This window comes from Hyperolius riggenbachi, chromosome 3, assembly GCF_040937935.1.
Source record: "Hyperolius riggenbachi isolate aHypRig1 chromosome 3, aHypRig1.pri, whole genome shotgun sequence".
In the NCBI taxonomy this organism is placed as follows: Eukaryota; Metazoa; Chordata; class Amphibia; order Anura; family Hyperoliidae; genus Hyperolius; species Hyperolius riggenbachi.
Window position 1 is genome coordinate 276,390,669 of NC_090648.1, and position 13,872 is coordinate 276,404,540.

The 13,872-nt window shown below is 43.5% G+C and overlaps 1 protein-coding gene across 3 annotated transcripts in view; it reads right to left on the reverse strand.

The window, feature by feature from the left end:
• Positions 1–13,872, reverse strand: part of TUBGCP6 (tubulin gamma complex component 6) — a 73,928-nt gene that overhangs the window by 25,494 nt on the left and 34,562 nt on the right. For all 3 annotated transcript variants that reach the window (XM_068276353.1, XM_068276354.1, XM_068276352.1), the window contains exons 15-21: positions 13,396–13,534; positions 13,220–13,309; positions 10,884–12,156; positions 8,328–8,380; positions 5,424–5,610; positions 5,122–5,290; positions 393–534 (exon numbers count right to left, since the gene is read on the reverse strand). In XM_068276353.1, the coding sequence (XP_068132454.1) occupies positions 393–534; positions 5,122–5,290; positions 5,424–5,610; positions 8,328–8,380; positions 10,884–12,156; positions 13,220–13,309; positions 13,396–13,534 (2,053 nt within the window). The remainder of the gene's footprint in view (positions 1–392; positions 535–5,121; positions 5,291–5,423; positions 5,611–8,327; positions 8,381–10,883; positions 12,157–13,219; positions 13,310–13,395; positions 13,535–13,872) is intronic.

Below are 13,872 nucleotides of genomic sequence, written 5' to 3' on the forward strand. Positions count from 1 at the left end.
TTATCTATATATTGTTTTATAATACCCACCCATATTGTACTAGCCATCTTCCATCGGTAACTAACATATATTCTTTAGGAAACTGAAAAAGTGTATACTTACTTACCTGCCCCTAATTTTCCCCCTAAATGTCCTGATGCTTATTCATAGCAACATATAGATTTCCCACACTAGTAGTCTCTGTGACCATAGTTATCAGATCTTAGAGGGCTAGGATGGCGCTTCTTAGATAGCCCAGCATTTTGGGGTTGACGGGCAGAGCCCATCAATAGGCATTAGGAAAATAAAAAAACTATAGATAGGTAAGAATACAATTTGCCGCTAAAGTATTACTTTAACGTTGCTATGAGTTGGTCTCTTCTCTTTACTTTAGCTTTAAATACTTTACAAACCTTTTCAAAGAGTTGGTCACTAAGTGATTGTGCAAATTCCCCATCTTCCATCAGTAGAAAGTGTCTTATTGCTTCAAAATGTTTCTCCATGTTTAGCTCTACAAAAAAGTAATCCACCACTGCTTTGTTCACAAGCGAAACACTAGAAAACAGAATTAAAAAGCAAATGTAAAGTCATAGTAACTTGTTACCATACATAAACTCCGATATTAAAGTTTGAATAGCCCAGACAAATACAGACAGCATCATTTAAAATTGATTTATTAAGTAAAGAGGTAGAAAAATAAAAAGACAACTGAAATCTGACCATTTGACCATCTGATCAACCTTTTGGGTACCGAGCGTAGTAAATCCTACTCTGCACTTGTGGCTGCCTAAGCCTGATGCGGCGTAGGATTTATGCCACCTGCTTTGAATGATCCAGGCGTGATTGTGCATATATGACAGCCGACATCTCCCCTCACTGATCAGGAGCCATGACAATTAGCTCCTGATCACATGATCACTACGATCGACGGCCGGTCATAATGATCACGGAAAGCAGCAGCGATAGGAGGGGAAGAAAAAGAATAGGACTCACCTTCCTACCGTTCCCCTTTTGATCTTCACTCCCCTCCGCTCTGCCTGGCATCTGTGCTCGCTCTGCCTTGAGGGTCAGGTCCCGGCTTGATGACGTCATCAAGCCAGGACCCGGAACTTAGCAGCAGTACGAGCAGGGATGTCGGACAGAGAGGAGGAGGTTAGAGCTGTTCATAGCTGGAGTTTGGGAGGCGAGTAAAGGCTGCTGGCTATATTGGGGACACCTGGCTAGATTGGGAACACCGAAGCCTAGAAATCTACACTGGGGATACAGCTGCCTGGTCCTCCAAATGTGCCCCTCCCCCATATGTAAAATGTGCTGGTCCTTAAAGGGAACCAGAGATGAACGTTTAACACAAAATAAACATATCAGTCGATAGCCTGTAAAGAATAAATGCTCTACCTGATAATTTTGCCGCTCTGGTGTGCCTTTTTTAGTGTTTTTTATCCATTATTGCTTCAGGAAAAATCAAATATGGCCGCCGGCTCATATCCCTTCTCCTTCCGGGTTATGAGTTGTTCTGGATGTGCTGTCTAGGCTATATGAAACTAGGCTGCTATCTAGGCTAAATGCAGCCTTTCATCTGTGTGCTTTCATTTTGGTATGATGTACAGCTGCCTGTAGGAAGTCTCTCTCATAGGAATGAAACTGCAGTCATCATCAGTATCTAGTGCACACAGAGCACACAGGGATCATATTGCAGCCACAGAGCTTCTTTCTCAGCAGGAGCAGCCCCTCCAATGTCATCACAGCTCTCAGTATGCAAAGCAGGAAATCTAAGCCAGGAGGTGGCAGGCTTAGGCTTGAAAAGACTCCACAGAAGAGTGACTCAGTTATAATGATTCCAGATTAAACCTAGACTGAATCAGTCTTCTTATCACAGCTGCTAATAGACTAATTAAGCAGATAACAATGAAACTAAAAGCAGGGTAGGTGTTTACTGTCATGTTCCCACTGAGAAATGTAATAAAATACATGAGGGTGCTTCGTCTCTGGTTCTCTTTAAGGGGGGTAAGGCAGATGGTCCAGAGAAGGTTAACAGAAAAACCAAAATATTTATTTGCACTCATTTCTACAGATCCAGTGATTTTACGCAAGGTTAGTAGACCACTGAAAACAGATCACCTAAAAACTAACATGAAATTTACTCATAATCATTAGCCTGCATTATACGGACACTCAAGTGGAAAAAAAAACACAAACCTTTATGATAAAATGAATTTTACGTGCATTACGGATAGTTGATAGAACATTAGTAGCAAAGAAGAGAGTCCCATTTTTATTCAGGTATATAGCTTTTTCTTTATAACATTGCATCATTCTCTAATATTTGCAGTTTACAAACTAAACTCTGTATTTTAACCACTTGATGACCTAGCCTTTACCCCCCCCCTTAAGGACCAGCACTGATTTTGCTGATCTGTGCTGGGTGGGCTCTACAGCCCCCAGCACAGATCAAACACCAGGCAGAGCGACCAGATCGCACCCCTTTTTTCCCCACTAGGGGGATGATGTGCTGGGGGGGTCTGATCGCTCCTGCCTGCGTGTGGCTGGTGGGGGGGGGGGGGGGGGGTGGGCACCTCAAAGCCCTCTCCACCGCAGGATTCCCCCTCTCCCTCTCCTCCCTCCCTGCCCCGGAGATCGGAGGCTGCACAGGAATGGATCTGTCCTGTGCAGCCTCTAACAGGCTCCTGCCTGTCATGTGATAGCGATCCCCGGCCGCTGATTGGCCGGGGATCGCTGATCTAGTACAACGCTGCTACTGTTAGCAGCGTTGTACAAATGTAAACAAAGCGGATTATTTCCGCTTGTGTTTACATTTAGCCTGCGAGCCGCGATCGGCGGCCCGCAGGCTATTCACGGAGCCCCCCCCCCCCCCCCCCGCCGTGAATTGACAGGAAGCAGCCGCTCGCGCGAGCGGCTGTTTCCTGATTAATTAGCCTGCAGCCGGCGACGCAGATCTGCGTCGCTGATGCTGCAGCTGCCACTTTGCCGACGCGCGTTATAAGTGCGCGGTCGGCAAGTGGTTAAACTATGAAACAGAGCAGAACTAATGATCCTTTGAACTTTCCTGCAGTAAAAGCTTAAACAAACAAGAAACAGAGACAGTTTAAGATAAGTGCTTCAGAAAACAGCACTGTAGCCAACCAAGCTTCGTCGGAGAGCTCAGAGAAGCTCTTTTGCATAGATAACAACTGTTTCTTTACTCTTCCTACACTGGAAACAATATGAGACTCATATCTGCACTACTAATGTTCTATTAGCTGTACTACACATACAAATAATTACATTATAAGTTTATTTTCACTTCAGATTCCCTTTAAATTCTTACGGATAGAACACTAGACTACTAACACTGCGCACTCTCTTAACCGTAACTTGACCCAGTCCTGAATCCTGATCCTAAAACCTGAATAATTGATTCACCTGAACCCAAGCATTTGACATACACCCAACCATGAGCTACATTATCACAAAACAGCCAATGCTTCTTGCTTCAAGATCACAGGTGTTTCAGTATGAGACAATCCACTGAACAGGTGCTGGATGTATGCAATGTAAAAAAAAGGTCAGATCTCAAATTTTCGTCACAGTTCACTTTGAAAATGCCACCAGACAGCTATGCCAGCTATAATATAAACTCCCCCGGCCTCTTGCACACTACATGCGATTCCAATTTTTTATATGATCTGATTTTTGATTCCGAAAAAAAAAAAAAAAGTACTACATGCTGCTATGTTTTTTAATTGGAATCAAATCAAAAATTGGATCGTATATAAAATTGGAATCATATGTAGTGTGCAAGAGGCCTTATTCCAATTTTCTGAATCACTGAACAATTGTGTAGGTGTTCTGACTACTGCTCTGCACATTTGTTCTAGATACATTACTCAGAAGGTACTCCTGGCAGAAGTTCTTCATTACAACTCAACAGCACAAGCAGAGGAGCTTTTCAGTTGTAATCCTATTGGGTGACATTTTTCCAGGTGCTCACATGCAGAGTTCTACCAACTCTATAACTTGTATTCTATAACGGGCAGGTTACACACCTTGCATTCAAAACAGGTACAGTAAAGGGGGGCGTTAGCTTCAGCATAAGTTGTGCACAAATTATCCCTAATAGACTCTCCAACGGCCATTTCCTTCTGCTGTACAAAACTTAAGTATACTTCAGGCTAGCTGCCTCCAGGGGTGTCAGCTTGCATTCAAATTTTAGAATTTAGATTAGTGTTAGCACATAATTTGCATCTGATTTGTATTCAAGGTGTGTATTTAGCCCCAAGGGGCTGGGCATATCTCTGGAGCTTTCACTTCACTTGCAGCCTGTGAGCGCTGCCCATTGCTTGCTGTCTTCTGAACAAATGTGTATACCATTTATGGCTAGCTGCACCAGGTAAGGATTATGATTTTAATTTTAGACTAGCTAGGGTTCACTGTTGGATATGTTTCACTGTTGAATATGTTTCACTGTTACATTAGTTTGAGGTTTTAACCTTTTTTTTTGGACAATTTTCATTATTTGAACATGCTTCACTTTTTTATATGTTTCACTGCTAGATTAGTGGTTAGTTTCTCTCCTATGGGGCACGTCACCGCCGTTGGAGAGTCTATTAGGGATAATTTGTGCACAACTTATGCTGAAGCTAACGCCCCCCTTTACTGTACCTGTTTTGAATGCAAGGTGTGTAACCTGCCCGTTATTTGAGCTCTGCATACCTGTGCAGGTAGTCAATTCAGGTGCAGCGTCTGTTTGGAAGCGCTGCCATTTCCTTCTGCTGTACAAAACTTAAGTATACTTCAGGCTAGCTGCCTCCAGGGGTGTCAGCTTGCATTCAAATTTTAGAATTTAGATTAGTGTTAGCACATAATTTGCATCTGATTTGTATTCAAGGTGTGTATTTAGCCCCAAGGGGCTGGGCATATCTCTGGAGCTTTCACTTCACTTGCAGCCTGTGAGAGCTGCCCATTGCTTGCTGTCTTCTATAACTTGTATTATAGTACATTCCTAGGAAACCACATTCCAAGGACACATTTTTAGGCAGGAGAGGTTCCCTGATTCAAATACAGTCGGTCATCCATTTTCCTTGCCCCCATCCTCATTATTTCAGCCACTACAGTGTGTGCAAGTAATTTTTGTGAAACACTCACTGGGAAACCACGGGCGCAGTGACAGAATACTTCATTAGCACTGGCAATGAGAGAAGCTCAATGAGCATAACAGCGGTCTCATCAGTGGCTGACCGCATGTCTGGGTCCACAGGGAAAGAAAACTCTCTCGGCATCACACGACTGAGCATTTGAAGAACTGGAGGCTCCGCTGCATAAGGAAAAAAAAAAAAAAAAGACACAATGGCTGGGTTATGATATGCATGCTCTGCATTTACAGATCCACAGGATTAATATGCTATATTACGTATGCTATGTTTACATTCTCACAGAGATACACTTACACATTAACTCATAACTGTCTTGATATTTCTCCAGGCTGTATCTGTCTGCCAGTGACTGAATATAATCTTGCTCTTTATGCCAAGTTTTGACTTGAATCTGGTCCTCTTCGTCATCCTTAGACACCTGCTCTTCATGTAAAACATCTGCATTGTTGCTGGTTTCCCCAGATTTGTCTGCAGGCTCATCCTGTCACACACAAAGATCCCTTACAGTTTAAGGAACAGCTATCCAGAACACAGTTTAAATCTGTACTGAAATAGTTTTACACAGACACACACACCAAAGCCTGGTACATACGTTCAATTATGACTGGCCAATCAATGACCAATTTTACCACCTCCATATGGTATAAGCGTCAACAAATATTGAATACTATAAGAGGAATTACCAACTAGTGAGGTAAATTAACAATTTGTATGGTAATACCTCAATAAATATCAATTCACAAATATTAGAGCATGCGGTTTTTCAAGTGGGATACTTTGTATTTTGCTTACTACAAGAAAATGTATGCATGCTCAACACCAAGCTTAACCCTTACAAGTCTGGCTGTGCAAATCTGGCTAAATTGGCTTATCATGAGGCATTGCTCATGCAAAAATGCATTCGCTTTCGCATGCCATACTTTGCATGGTCAAAAACTAATACCGCGAAGTGGTTGCCCTGCGGGAATTAGTTCATGCTACATAGCACTATCCAGGAGCACCACGGGGAGGCTTCCCAATGCCCCCATACAACCGGGGGGGACTGCGGGGCCCCAGGCTCTCTCACTGCCTAGGGACCACCGTGTTACCTCGGAGGGGGAGGCTGGGTGGAGCGGACGACTCCCCCAAGCGTGGCCAGCGCCGGGGGGGGGGGGGCATCCGCACCTACCTCCCAAAAATTAAAAACAGGCACTTACCTTAACGTCCATTGCGTTCTGCTACTGCGCATAAACTTGGGGGCACTGCATGGGAAAGGAATGAAGTATGGGTCACCCCAAGCTGAGGGCTCAGGGCTGGCTCGCACACATCACTCCAGAAGGGGGGGGAAACAGGCACAGACAGGTTAAGCATTTTGAATTTCTGACCTTTGGAGGCAGGTGGTGGATGGCTTGCTCTAGGTGGTGTGAGCCCGGGAGTGGGCTGTCTGTGCCTGTCCTCCCCCCCCTTCTGGAATGATGTGTGTGAGCCAGCCCTGAGCCCCACAGCTCGGGGTGACCCATGCGTCACTCCTTTCCTATGCAGTGCCCCGAGTTGATGCGCAGTAGCAGAACGCAATGGACGTTAAGGTAAGTGCCTGTTTTTAATTTTTGGGAGGTGGGTGCGGATGGCCCTCCCCGGCGCTGGCCACGCTTGGGGGGGTCGTCTGCGCTACCCAGCCTCCCCCTCCGGGGTGTTGCTGTGGTCCCTAGGCAGTGAGAGAGCCTGGGGCCCTGCAGCCCCCCTGGTTGTATGGGGGCATTGGGAAGCCTCCCCGTGGCGCTCCTGGATAGTGCTATATAGCATGAACCAATTCCCGCAGGGCAACCGCTTCGCGCTATTAGTTTTTGACCCTGCAAAGTTTGGCATGCGAAAGCAATTGCATTTTTGCATGAGTATGCCTCATGATAAGCCATTTTAGCCAGATTTGCACAGCCAGACTTGTAAGGGTTAAGCTTGGTGTAGAGCACGCATACATTTTCTTGTGGTTAAATACTTTGTATTTTACCTACAGCCTGGAGCTGTCGGTAACTCACATTCAGCCATTTGGTAATCTGGACAGGCAAAAGGTGACAACCAATAGGAGGGGCTACCCTGTCCTACTCCCTACCCCATTGGTGCTGATATACTTCTGGGCGGGACAGCAGTAAAAAAAAAAATACGCAAAAAACGCAAGATGCATAACACATTCATACAGGTTTCCCCTGAATCCCTTTACACATTTATAGAATACAGAGAGAGGGCCTTCTAGTGACATGCATGCAGATCTAAAGGGACACTGGGGGTGCCTTTTAATGTTGTAAGCTGTCCCAAGCAGCTCTAGCAAAGGAACAGCTCATTTTAGGTACAAACCTGGAGAATCAGCACAACTCTGGCCAGAAGTGGGAGAACATCACCATAGATAGAAGAACACAGCTTGCTGCTGACACCTGCTCCACAGCTGGTTTACCCTTCTACTTTTCACTGAACAGGTCTTAGTGAATTAAAACCATGTTTTTTGGTAAATTGCCAAACTATAACCACATGTGTGAAAATTTTAGTGAACTCGGGGGAAACAAAAAGTCCAAAATACCAAATGCGATATTTTACATACATTTTTTTTTTTTAACCAAACAGGTCTTCGTGAACTGAGCTCAATAGGTAATATGGGCATTTTCTATCTACTTCAGGCACAGATTTGTAGAAAGTATGCAATACTGCACTGTGAGTTTTGTCACCGTACCTGAGTCCACTTGCCATCAGAAACAGCAGGAGCCATTTAGGCTTAGTTCACACATAAAAGGTGTACAGTTCCATTCCAGTCCTATCCTGTCAGTTTTCATTAGCTTTGTATGGCTGGATTTACACATAAATCTGTACAGTTCCGTTTCAGTCCTGTCAGTTTTGCACAGGTTCTCTATGGCTAGGTTCACATATAAAAGGCATACAGTTCCATTCCGGTCACGTAAAACTGATAAAAAACGAATGCAAACCTGACAGGAAAAGACTGGAGCAAAACTGTGCAGATTTATTTGTGAACCCGGAGTTACACCTACAAGTGATTTCACTGCAGTTGTTTTAGTTACAAACCATGGGGAAAAAAAAAACAGCCAGGAAAAAAAATCACAATCTCTTTAATACTCTACATTTAATTAACGAGCTCAGTATTTCAATAATACTATCTCTATATTATAAACTATATATGAATGAAGCGCTTGTTCATAAAGTATCTTCAAACATTACCTGAGGTTTTGTAAGGGATTCTGGAGAAAGTACTCTGCCATCTTCAGTCATATCTAGAGCAATGAAAAAAGAAAAACATGGAAACAGATTACAAAAAGATTAATGTAACAATTTTTTCAGTAACACTCATTTTATTTGTACTACAACATTTAATGTTATCTCCTACTTCTGTTGGCACTGCAGAAATGACTAAGCATCAAAACGTTTTCCATACACTGTCTGAGATACTACCCCGAATTATATATACATACACAACCATAAAACAGGAATGGATAAAGTTATAAAAAGTTTTGTAACAAAACTGAAGTTTCAAAAAAACATGTCAAACGTAGGAAAGAAAGAAAACTGGATTTAAAGGAAACATCCAAGCTCCTCGAAAAAAAAAACAAAATCCACTTACCCAGGGTTTCCTCCAGCCCCTGGCAGCCATCCTGTGCCTTCACCGCAGCTCCAGGGCCTCCCGTTGTCCCGCGCTGCAGAAGCCGACCTGGAGAGATTGGCTTCCTGGTTGGCTTCTTCTGCACTCCTCCGCGTGGGTCACGTGGTCCGGTCGACGTCATCAGCATTGTACTGCGCAGGTGCAGTAGTTCTACGCCTGCACAGTATGATGCTATTGACGTCGGCCGGACCACGTGACCCGCGCCGTGGAGCGCAGAAGGGGCAATGGGATATTGTTTTTTTGGGGAGCTTGGACCTTCCCTTTAAAATTACTATAAGTTAAAAAAGAATTATGTACAAGCAAGGCCAGATTTACCATAAGGCACTGTAGGCACGTGCCTATAAGCGGCTGATGACGGAAGGGCGGCTCACTCCCCTCCCCCAGTGCCTCTCTCCTGCCTAACCTTTGCAGAGTGTAAATGAGAGTTTACTCACCCTGGTTTCAGCATTCCACTGACCAATCTCACTTTAGTCGGGGGAACCTCTAGCTAATTAATACGGAAGATAGCTCTGGCTACCTAATACTAAGGGGCACCTGTAGCTACCTATGACAGGCAAGGGAAGTTAGGGAGAAGTGACAGCAGGGACAGCCTGCACACTTGCAGTGTGGTTCGGCAGGTGTTTGTAGGTTCATGGAGGGCGAAGTCTAGGGCGCAAGGACATCTGTGCCTATAGGCTCCTCTGAGGTAAATACGGGCCTGTGTACAATACCTCTTTGTTACAACATATTATTATTTATTGTATTTATAAAGCACCAACATATTACGCAGCGCTGCACAATAGAATAATGGGTTAGCATACAAGGTAGGACATGCAAGGAGCTCATCAGCAAAGCACACCGAGTCCTGAGTTCAAATCCAGGAAGCAACCTAACATATATAAAAAAAAATTGCCGCTAAATTTATTACGAGGGTGTTTTGGAGACACCACTATCCATACGTATATTGCTATATTATTTTTACATTGTCTGCTTCCCACAATACGCTTGTTTTTAGTGTTTTTATTTTGTTTGTATAAATAAAGATTGCTTTTTCAATATTGTCATATATTAGAGTGGTGCAGTCTTCTTTTGAGGACTTTTCTGTTCTCTTCTAGTTTTGTGTCTCCATTTGTAGGGGTCCTTTCTACACACTCATACATTTTTACTAGTTGTTTTGATGGTGCTTTCATATTTTTTGTGTTTATTGTAACTCCACACGTGTCAAGCACAGACTGTTACTCGGTGGCAGATGATCTCAACATGTCAAGTTTGATCTGTCTTGATGGGGAGCCTGTCTAGCTCTGGTAACGGCAGCTGCCTGTCTAGCGCTGGTAACGAGCGCTGCCGCGTCCAGCTGGTGCAAGAGCAGTTGACAAGCTGACAGGCGGTGAATTCACCGTTGCCTGTCAGTTGCCTGTCTGAAAGAGGCCTTAGAAATCATCCTAGCAATGGACTAAATTTTGCATTTCCATTGGGCCACTTAGTTGTCGCTATAAAATTAGTAACAGAAGTCTTCAATTTCTTTGAGAAGTTCCACCAACAGCAAGGATGGACAACCTGATAGGACATGTCACTCCAACTAGAAGTTTTTTAACCTCCCTGGCGGTAACCCCGAGCTACGCTCGGGCTACCTGCCGGGAGCTCAATGCAGAGCAATAGAGCGCAGCAGACATTTTTACTCAACTTCCGGGGGATCCAGACGCAGGCAACCATTCTACTTCCTCTCTACGGAGGCTCTGAATCACTCTGGTGAGATTGCCGTCAGTGATCTCACTTCAGAGTTACAGCTCCACCAGGAGGATGGAGGTAAAATTGCAGCGCTGGAGCCCCGGGAGGGGAGTGAGTGCTGAGGCTGTTGCTGGCTTTCTGGTAGAATGATTTTTTCCTGGTATGTTCAGAAAAGACCCTGAAAACCAGAAATAATCATACCGCCAGGGAGGTTAAAGTACTCCGCATAGTGAAAAGTAACATTCCAGGAACGCTGAAGCTATGTGCTACACAGCAAATATATTGACCCTCCCAATTGATCTTGTGCCTCGTGACCTATCTTTAATGCAAGGAGCGTGCCTTATCTTTTTCTTCTCCTGTTTGTGTTGCCTACATTCACAAAGTACGCATTTTAGAATTCTAGTGCTCACCTGCTTGAAGTCTCCCATCTTCATTCTCTGTTACACTGGGAGGTGACAACACAGTTAAAGGATCTGATGAAACGGTTTTCTCTGAAGAAAGATCTTCTGTTGCTGCAGTTTCAGAATCTCTTCTAGCGTCTTCCCTTTCGCCATGCAATACATTTTGAACTGAGGAGTCAGGTGAATGGGCAGTTTGCGGCTCAGGAGTCTCCATGTGGCTTACTGAAGGAGACCATTCTCCAATTTTAATGCTTGATTGTGATGCATGCCCAAAAGGGTTCCAGCGAGGTTTTATAGGTTCTATGTCTGAAACAAGGCTGCCAATTTGTATATGAGACTGTGATGCATGTCCATGAATGTTCCACCTAGGTCTTGAAGATGCTACTTCTGAAACATTCTCTCCAATCTTAATGTTAGCATCAGATGCATGTCCATGGACATTCCAGCGTGGTCTTAAGGGTTTCACATCAGATACATTTTCACCAACCTTGATATTTGACTCAGATGCATGACCATGAATATTCTGCCTTGGTTGTAAGGGCTCTACATCAGAAGCATACTCCCCTATTTTTATGTGACCTTCGGAGACGTGACCATGGATGTTCATGAGAGGTATGGAAGGCTGGACATCAGACATAAAGTCACCAATATTTATATGAGAGTCAGAAGAATGACCATGCATGTTCATGAGAGGTATGGAAGGCTGGACATCAGACATGAAGTCACCAATATTTATATGAGAGTCAGAAGAATGACCATGCTGACTAGGCAATGGAAGGAAGACTGGTGCATCAGGAACATATTCTCCGACTTTAATATTAGCATCTGATGCATGTCCATGAATATTCCATCGTGGCCTACTATGTTGTTCATCAGATGCATACCCCCCTATTTGTATATGCCCTTGAGAAATCTGTGTAAATGGAACTGGTTTAAGCACTGTGGTAAAGTCATAATCACTTAGAGGGGAAACATTCTGTAGTTCTTTGGTTTTTGCAAGATCTGAGCCTATGTCCTTTAAAGCATCATCCACGTGTGAAAGATCACCAGTTTCTTCAGTGCCCTGTTTTTCAGAGTCTGAAACCGGAAGAAAATCTGCAAAGTCCACATCAGGACTAAAATTTGGCTGGCAGGAACCTGCATCTTCCATCTCATTTAAACTTGGAGAAGGCTCTGTATATTCTAAAGGCAAGGTTATATCATGTGCGGCAGTAAGAATGTCGTCCTTGGCTTCTTCTTTGTTAGCATTATCCTCTGAAGACTTTTGTTCAACAGGTAATGCCTAAGGAAAAAATATGAAAAAAATACTGGATTACAATATTATAATTGTATAGTTGATCCTGCTACAGAACTCTTTTTGTTGCACACTATGAGTTGGGAAATGTAAAAACCAGTGGACCCAGCTATAAGCCATTTATAAAAACGTTTTTCTATGAAAATTGGAAACTGGGAAAATTGACACAAGGAGGTGCCTCAACAACTTGGCCCTGGAACTACATGCTCACAGCTGTAAAACCCTTAGGGCCCTTTTACACTGAGGTGGTGCGGTACTGCAGCATAATTTTAACCTATGGGGAAGTTCACACTCCCCACGTTGCGGTACGCTGCGCCGGAATTGCCCTAATTGCGCTTCAATACCTACGTTACCTCGCGGCTCTTGCGGAAGTCATAAAAGCCTATGGTAACGCACATACATTTTTTTTACAAACACACAGTTATCAGAGTCACGCATGTGCGGAAGAGTATTTTAGAAATATGCTTCCGCGCACAACCCATGCAGTAGCACAAGCGGTTCTCTGCTGCTGAGCAGGCTATCCTTATTCCTGTGAAACATATTCGACAAGGCTTCTCAAACATGTTCAGAGGGTCACATCCCTGGAACAGCAAGCATGAGGGGGTTAACTATCCAGAGGCTTCCCTCTACTGAGATAACTAACTTTTTGACACAGGTACACTTTAAATCAAGTGGAATTTTCCTGATTGCGAAGCAACATCACCCAGAAAAATGAATCTGAGTAGTTGCTGGAGAGAGTATTGGTTAAGGGCTCTGCCTCTGACACAGGAGACCTGGGTTCGAATCTCGGCTCTGCCTGTTCAGTAAGCCAGCACCTATTTCAGTAAGGAGTTTCTTGGGCAAGTCTCCCTAACACTGCTACTGTCTACTGAGTGCGCTCTAGTGGCTGCCTCACAAGCGCTTTGAGTCCGACAGGAGAAAGGCGCTATACAAATACTGCCATTATTACTCTACAAACAAAAATGATGAATTCTATTAAATAATTTGAATCTAAGACAGAAGAAAAAAAATGCCTCAAAAGTACTGTATATTTGCTGACAGTTATACTTACAGAAATAGCAGCATCAGAATGCACTTCAGGAAAGGGTAAAATATTCAATTTTTTTCTTGATTCAGCTACAGAATTCTGCTTCAGCATTTCCTGGAACAAAAAAAAACAACACCATAAAAAAATAAATAAATAAATAAATAAATTTGATTACTGTATAGTAGTTTGCGTAGATGTACCTGTATGTGATTTTCCTCATCCAAGAAAAACTTTAGGCGAGCAGTTTCGAGCGCATGACGTTTGAGCTTCCAGAGAGCTCTCTGCTCCTTCCGAGTGGCTTCATCAGATAAGCGGGAATAATGTTCTATGAGTTCCTGTCTGTGGAGGAGGACAGAAAAAGCACAAACAATGATTATTTATGTAAGTTGAGAAAAACTCGTCATCACCTTCATACTATTTGTATCCAGACAATATAAAAATATGGGGTTCAAATACATCTAATATGTCTGACCAATTAAAAAACTGCAAAGCAAAGCAAGTACACAATGGTTGAGTAGAGAACAATACGAGCACTTCAGAGGCTCGTATCTTTCTCTACTCAACCATTGGTTATCATTGACCTGATGAAGCAGGTAAAGCCCACATAATGCATTATCATGCCTTTGTTACTTGGTATAAATAAATTGTCTTGTTTAAAATCAGGTGCCCATTAGATT